A 7,554-nucleotide genomic window follows, 5' to 3' on the forward strand; every position below is an offset into this window, starting at 1 on the left:
GTTAGAGCCCACTTCCGATCCTCTGTCGCCCTCTCAGTGTCCCTCCCCTGCTTGTGTGCGCGCTCTCTCTCTCTCAAAAATAAATCAATATTTAAAAAAAAAAAAAAAAAAAGATGAACATAGAAGCAGGTTTTCAGAGATGGGTCCAAGTTCTTCTGGGCTGGTCAGCTGCTCCCACAGCTTCAGCCATCATCAGCTTCGGACCCAAGTGCCTGACCTCTCCCCCCGGGGGTGCTTAAGTACCCCAGATTCTACGTGGCCCAGACCATGCACCGGCATCCACCAAAACATCAACATATACAGAAACTCGGTTACTCAACAAAGATTGAGTGAGCGCCTACTATATGTCAGACAGCTTTTGAGAGGAATATACAGCAGTTTTTTAAAAAAAATTAACCAAAATTGCTGATCTCCTGGGGCTTACGTTCTAGCAGAGAAGAGACAGATAAGGTAAAATATACTAGAAGTCAGAGGGTATGTCAAGTGCTATGGAGAAAAATTGAACAAGATGAGGAGGACAGAGAGTGGTGGGCAAGGGTTGCAATTTTGCAGAGGGTGAACTTGGAACGTATCACCCAGAAGGTGGTAGGTGAGCCAAGACCTGACTGTAGGAGGTCAAGGACGGAACCAGGCCGGCCTCTGGCATAAAAAAAAAAAAAAGTTTCAGGCAGCGCGAACAAGAAAGGCAAAGTGTGCCTTGGTCATTCAGTGAACAAAAGTGACACCAGTGTGGCTGGAATGGAACGAACCAGGCAGAAGGAATGGAGATCCCATGAGCCCAGATCACATACAGCCTTGCAGACCATTGGATTATACTGAGCGAGACAGGAAGTGTTGCAAGTTTCGGATAGAGACGTGAGCCTTACACACGCAGTGGTCCTCAGCTCTGGCCACAAGATAGAATCATCTGGGTGCTTCACAAAATACCTCTGCACGGGCCCCATGTCGTATCAACAATTTAATTAGAGTATTTGGGGTAAGGTGCAGATATCAGAACTTTCTGGGAATTTCTCCAAAGACTTTAATGTGTAGCTAAGGCTGAATAGCACTGTTACAGGGTCTCTCTCTCTCTCTCTCTCAGGCTGCTTTGTCTAGAGCAGGCTATAGTTAGGCAAGGGCAGAAGGACATTCCTGCAAAAAGCAAGGGGGGATGTGATGGTGACTTGGACCAGGGGCCAGAGCGGTAACAATGGAGGTGGTGGGAAATGGTCAGATTCTGGTTATGCATTCAGCCAATGACGTGTTGACTTGATAATGGCTTGGATACAGGATGTGAGGATAAGGGCAAAGTTGACTCAGGCTTGGCCCAGGAGGCCATTCCCAGTGGGCCCTGCTCTTCCTGTTTGGTCATTTCCTGTCTGCCCACTCCATCCTGAGCTCCAGACACTTCTGCTGTCTCTCTCGTCTCGTCACCAGTATGGTGTGTCCCTTTTCTTCTGGCGAACGAGTCACGCTGAAAGCTGGCATATGGACAGAAGTCTGTACCAGGCTCCAAAAACCAAAGGAGCCCACCTGGGCCGTACCAAACTATCTCTTGAAAGGATCGGTCTTCGCTGCGGAAGATTGGAGTTTCTTGGTGCTCACGGGAAGGAAAGAACTTAGCTCTGGGAATTGGGCAGAAGAGAGTTTGAACCCCAGGCCACGCTGGTCCCAACTACGATACAGAACAAGTTACTTCACCTCCGTGAGCTTTAGTTCCCACGCCGGACTATCGAGAAGATTGGACACAGTGCGCAGTAATAATAGGGACCGATTATCAAGCAGGCCTTATTTATCCTGGTTCCTCAAGAGCCCCGCTCACGGGCAGGGTCAAAGCTAAGGGATCACATTACATGGAGGGTGGCCATTCCAGATGTCGGCGCCTCCCCCACCTGGAGGTTTCCTCTGAGGCTGTATTTCAGCCATCACTAAAATGAAATATTGTGATCTTCTACTAATATACCTCAAATCATGCCTCCTCCCTGGATATAAATGTTTCAGTGGCTCCCCATTGCCCTCAGAAGAGAGTCCAACATCTCAGCCCAAGGCCCTCCATCATTTGCCCCTGCTGCCATCTTTCCCTACGACCCTCTCAAGGTCTTTCAAGCCAGCCACCAGGAATTTTTTGACGTCTCAAATGCCCCGGGCTCTCTTTGGCTTCAGGGCTGCCCGGATAGCTCTTGCCTGGGGTCTGCAACACACCCCTTCCCCTTCTGCATCACCGAACTCCTTCAAGGTCCCCACTGAACATTCTGGCACCCAGCAGCTGCTCCAAAGCTCTGGAGCTCAGTAGGGACTAGTTGGAGGGGAGACAGAAATTCTAGTATCCCTCTCATTTACAGAAATGGTCCATTTTTTGTTTATTTATTTCTGAGACAGAGAGAGACAGAGCATGAGTGGGGGAGGGGCAGAGAGAGAGGGAGACACAGAGTCCGAAGCAGGCTCCGGGCTCTGAGCTGTCAGCACAGAGCCCGACGCGGGGCTCAAACTCACAGACCGCAAGATCATGACCTGAGCCAAAGCTGGACGCTCAACCGACTGAGCCACCCAGGCGCCCCTGGTCCGTGCTTTTTTGAATGCAACTTTCTGAAAAGTTAAGCATGCACCTTTGATATATCACACAGATATGAACTTTATGAGACGTACACAAAAATGGAAAGTAAAAAGACGGAAGTTAAAATTTGTGTACATAGGGGCGCCTGGGTGGCTCAGTTGGTTGAGCATCTGACCTCGGCTCAGGTCACGATCTCATAGTTTGTGGGTTCGAGCCCCACGTCGGGCTCTGTGCTGACAGCTCGGAGCCTGGAACCTACTTCAGATACTGTGTCTCCCTCTCTCTGCCCCTCCCCTCTCTCAAAAATAAACAAACATTAAAAAAAAAATTGTGTACTGGGGTGCCTGGGTGGCTCAGTCGGTTGAGCGTCTGACTTCACTCAGGTCATGATCTCACAGTTCATGGGTTCGAGCCCCCACATCAGGCTCTGTGCTGACAGCTCGGAGCCTGGAATCTGCTTCAGATTCTGTCTCCCTCTCTCTGCCCCTCCCCTGCTCACACACTCTCTCTCTCTCTCTCAAAAATACACATTAAAATTTTTTACAAAAATTTGTGTACTTAGGAGCTCTAACTTTTTTCCATTAAAATTTGAAAACCATTGATTTAAAGTGGATAGAGAAGCCAGCCAGGCAGTCACAGCCAGAGGGAAAACCAGGAGGGGTGTCCTAGAAACAACAGGATGTATTTTAAGGACAGTGTGGCCAACTGTGTCAAATGCTGCAGAGGCTAAAGACAAGATAAAGTCAACCATTGAGGGCACCAGCCTGGCTCAGTCGGTACAGTGTGGGATGCTTGATCTCAGGGTTGTGAGTTCAAGCCCCACATTGAGCATGGAACCTACTTAAAAAAAAAAAAAAAAAAAAAAAAAAAAAAAGGGAGGTGCTTGGATGGCTCAGTTGATTGGGGTCCGATTCTTGATTTCAGCTCAGGTCTTGATCTTGGGGTCCTGCAATCAAGCCCCCTGTTGGGTTTCACGCCCAGCGTGGAGCCTAATTTAAAAAAAGAAAAGAAAGAAAAAAAAAAAAAGAAAGAAAGAAAATCATCCGTTGGATCAGGCAACCAAGACCTCTCAGCGATCCATGGATCCTTCTGAGGGCATTTGTGGGGAAGAGAGGGGATGGGAGACCGGCCAGAAGAGGGGTGCTGAGTAAACCTGAGTCCAGATCTTTTCCAAGCCCCCACACTTCCCCGAGCTCCCCAACAACCTACTTGGATGTGTTCCAGGCATTTCAGAAGCAACCTGCCCCAAACTGACTGCCTCCCCCTCATCTTCCCCCTCCTTCCGTTCTCATCTGAGTAACAGCACCTCCAACCACTAGGTGTATAAACAGGAAGCCTCCTGCTCATTTCACCCTTACATCCAATCCATTAGCAGTTCCTATCGGTACGACCCTCAAAATATATCCTGGATCGGACCCTTTCCACCACCTCTTCCACCCTAAGCCAAGCCACCACCATCATCTCATCCCTGGCCTTCCTGACTGGCCTGTGGCCACCCTGGCTTCCTCCAGATCTTTTAAGCATACAAATCACGGGCGCCTGGGTTAAGTGGGTTGAGCATCCAACTCTTGGTTTTGGCTCAGATCATGATCTCATGGTTTCATGAGTTCGAGCCCCAAGTCAGGATTCTCTCTCTCTCTCTCTGCCCCTCCTCCTGTCTCTCTCTAAATAGATAAATCCATAAAAATTACATGTATAAAAGAGCCTAGCCTTCTCTTACTTGAAACCTTTCAACAACTCACTGTTGCTCTACAGACAGATTTCAAGCGCTTTACTACTCCCTGCAAGGCCTGCACGGAGTACCTGGGGGCCCTCATCACTACCCATCAGCCACATGGTTTTGGCTCTTTCTCCAACCACCCTCCCCCCTGCCTGATTTTCTCCTGCCTCAATGATTTTGGACTGCTCCTTTCTAGCCCGTTTCGCCAGCTTGTCTTTCCACCTAGGACATGCTTCCCCTCCAACTCTGTACCTGGTTAGCTCCAGCTTCAATGGGACCTCCTCTGCGAGGCCTTCCCATCGGAGGGGGGACACACCCTCCACGACCCCACTGTCCAGCTGCCTCCCTGCTCTTTTCCTGCGCGTTCAGAGCACAACTCACAACCATCCATTTGTATGCTGAGCTGTTAAAGCCCATTTTTACTACTTTGAAACTCGGCCCACACAGATCGTGGAGCCCCACTCTGCCCCCCCTTCCCCACTTCTGTCTCTGTTCATGGTCTCCTCCACAACAGTCTTCTTTTTAAGTTTATTTATTTAAAAAAAATTTTGTTAATGTTTATTTTTGAGAGAGAGAGTGCACGAGCGCGAGCAGGGGAGGGGCAGAGGGAGAGGAAGTGACAGAATCAGAAGCAGGCTATTGGCTCTGAGCTGTTAGCACAGAGCCTGATGTGGGGCTCAAACTCACAGACTGCGAGTTCATGACCTGAGCGGAAATAGGGCGCTTCACCGACTGAGCCACCCAGGCACCCCTAAGTTTATTTATTTTGGGGGGGGGGAGGGGCAGAGAGAGAGAGGAAGACACAGAATGGGAAGCTGGCTCCTGGCTCTGAGCTGTCAGCACAGAGCCTGATGTGGGGCTCGAACTCACGGACCGCGAGACCATGCCCTGAGCTGAGACAGGACACTTAACCAACCGAGCCACCCAGGTTCCCCTAAGTTTGCTTGTTTTTTTTTTTTTTTTTAATTTTTAAAAAAATGTTTATTTACTTTTGAGACAGAGAGAGACAGAGCATGAATGGGGTTGGGTCAGAGAGAGGGAGACACAGAATCTGAAGCAGGCTCCAGGCTCCGAGCTGTCTGCACAGAGCCCGACACGGGGCTCGAGCCCACAGACTGTGAGATCATGACCTGAGCTGAAGTCGGACGCCTAACCGACTGAGCCACCCAAGCGCCCCCCCCCCCCCAAGTTTGTTTTTGAGCGAGAGGAAGAGAGAGTGCAAGAGGGAGACAGAATCCCAACCCTGCTCAGTGCTGTCAGTGCAGAGACCGACGCAGGGCTCGGACCCATGAACCGTGAGATCATGACCTGATCTGAGATCAAGAGTGGGGCGCTTAATGGACTGAGCCACCCAGGCGGCCCCACAACAGAGCTCTTTTAAGGATCATGTCAAGCACTGAAGCCTTTTATGCGCCCCCCATACATGATGATCTGTCCCTGCGTTGAACCCCAAAGAATTTTGTAACTAATGGCACCACTCCTGAGCTGCCTTGCCTTAACTCTGACTTCCAGAGTGAATGTTCAATAAATGTGTGGCCTGGCAGGCCTGAAAACTTTACCCTACAGGAACCTTCAGTTCTAGTGGGCAGCAGAACCGCACGGTGACTTGGGCCCAAAGAGTGCTTCCAAAAGATTCTGCAGTATTTCCAATATTCTTTAGGACTCTGACGCCCACCGGTTTCAGGACCTCCTAACAAGCTAACCTCGAATGAACAGAATCCCCAGACCCAAGATTCCGTCTCAGGAAAGGGAAGGAGTCCAGAGGTGGACAATGCTTACCCTTCTTTCTCCAAGAGGTTAGACGAACAAAGACTCGAGTTCTTTATTTGCCTTTCCCTTTTAATCTCCTCCCTGCTCCAACTCTTAAAGAAGTACCCAGCAATCAATTACAAAGAAGTTCAAAGGGCCAAGGCAAGCCAGCCCAAGATTAACAGGCTCCCTCCCACGGGGGCCAAAGTCTGGATGCTGGGGTCTCCACTCAGAGCCTGGTAGTAAAAGCTGGTGCAGAATAAGGTGGTTCCAGAGGCTAGCAGTAACCCGGCCTGAAGGAGATACAAGAATACAGGCCAGTAAGAACAGGGCGGACGGAGGGAGCTGGTGGGGCATGGTCAGGGTTGGGCATGGGTGTAGGATTACCCAGAGGGGCTTTCTGCAATGGGGCACCCCTAACAGAGCCAGGCTGTGGAAGAAATGGTGTTTGTTGGCCTTGTCGAAGAGCTGTAAGAAAAAGAGAAATGGAAGGCGGGGTGGGGGAAGACACTTCCTAAGCAACGCTGATGCCTGCATCCCGTGGGGGCACATCGGAAAAAGTTCGTCCCCCCGCTAAAGTCCCGGCTCGCCTGTCCCACCAGCACCCACGGCACATGCTCGCCGCCCTCGGTGCTCCGCCCCTCCCCTACTTCCCTCAGCGACCCCAGACTTGGGGCGCTCCTAGACCCGGAAGCTGGGCAGCCCCAAGTCCCTTCACCTCCTTCCCGTAGGCATCCGGGAACTGGGCGCCTGTGGAAGGAGAGGCAAAGGTTACCAGTCCGAGCACCTGCCTCCACCGCCCCGACTCCCGGGTGGAGGGAGGGCCCAGTTGGATGCCCCCAGAAGGCGTCTCATTGGTGGAAACGCACATGGGCGCTTCTGGGGACCAAACTGGACCAGGCAGAGGGCTGTCCGGTGGAGGGGAAAGCCGGCACTTCCCATAGACCCCGCCCCTGCACTAGACCCCGAAGGTCGACCCCAGCCCCCTGACCGTGCGCCCCGTAGGAGGCCAAGCCTAAGGCCCCGGCTCCGGACAAGGCGCCCAAGCGGCGGAAAGCAGCCCCCGGCCCGGCCATGGCAGTGGATGGTCACGCGCCGCAGGAACACCGCCCAGGCCACCCAAGAGGCCAGCCAATCCCAATCTCCCATGCAAATAATGTCCAAAAGTGCCCAATCCGGGACGTGTTCATTCCGGCGTCCAGTTCTTCACCCGGGTACTTGCGCCTTTGTAAAAGCTCTGCTGAGTGGCGAAGCCGCGTGGCGGGCGGAGAAACAAGAACCAATCAGGGTCGGAGGAGCCGAGCAGTGAGGGGCGGGGCGCGGAGGCGGGACTAGAGGATTTGCGTCACGGATTGGCCCACTTTCAAAGTTGATCGCTCCTTCCGATACCTACCCCCTCCCACCTCCGGCCAATTTCCAAAGATCCCGGTCCCCACGCGGAGTTCCGCCCCTTTCCCCACTGGCTCCTCCTTTTCAGCTTTAAACCAGGCCTACTCTCACAAGGAGGCGGCCGCTCGGGTAACCAAGCCCCACCCACCGCCGTCAAAACCCC

The 7,554-nt window shown here is 52.1% G+C and overlaps 1 protein-coding gene across 1 annotated transcript; it reads right to left on the minus strand.

Annotated features, from left to right (window-relative positions):
- Positions 1 to 6,061: 6,061 nt before the first annotated feature.
- Positions 6,062 to 7,133, minus strand: TMEM256 (transmembrane protein 256). Its single transcript, XM_015069409.3, has 4 exons — positions 6,994 to 7,133; positions 6,721 to 6,752; positions 6,390 to 6,470; positions 6,062 to 6,295 (listed from the first exon to the last, which is right to left on the minus strand). The coding sequence occupies exons 1-4, from the start codon at positions 7,076 to 7,078 to the stop codon at positions 6,152 to 6,154; spliced, it is 342 nt and encodes a 113-aa protein (XP_014924895.2). The 5' UTR covers positions 7,079 to 7,133; the 3' UTR covers positions 6,062 to 6,151.
- Positions 7,134 to 7,554: the final 421 nt, after the last annotated feature.

Source organism: Acinonyx jubatus, chromosome E1, assembly GCF_027475565.1.
Source record: "Acinonyx jubatus isolate Ajub_Pintada_27869175 chromosome E1, VMU_Ajub_asm_v1.0, whole genome shotgun sequence".
Classification (NCBI taxonomy): Eukaryota; Metazoa; Chordata; class Mammalia; order Carnivora; family Felidae; genus Acinonyx; species Acinonyx jubatus.

Excerpts from the sequence above, each read along its gene's own strand:
- TMEM256 (XM_015069409.3), bottom strand. The coding sequence starts at position 7,078 with ATGGCCGGGCCGGGGGCTGCTTTCCGCCGCTTGGGCGCCTTGTCCGGA. Across the intron at positions 6,471-6,720 it reads CGGATGCCTACGGGAAGGAG|CTCTTCGACAAGGCCAACAA; the intron begins GTGAAGGGACTT and ends TTTTTCTTACAG. Across the intron at positions 6,296-6,389 it reads ATTGCAGAAAGCCCCTCTGG|GCCGGGTTACTGCTAGCCTC; the intron begins GTAATCCTACAC and ends TATCTCCTTCAG.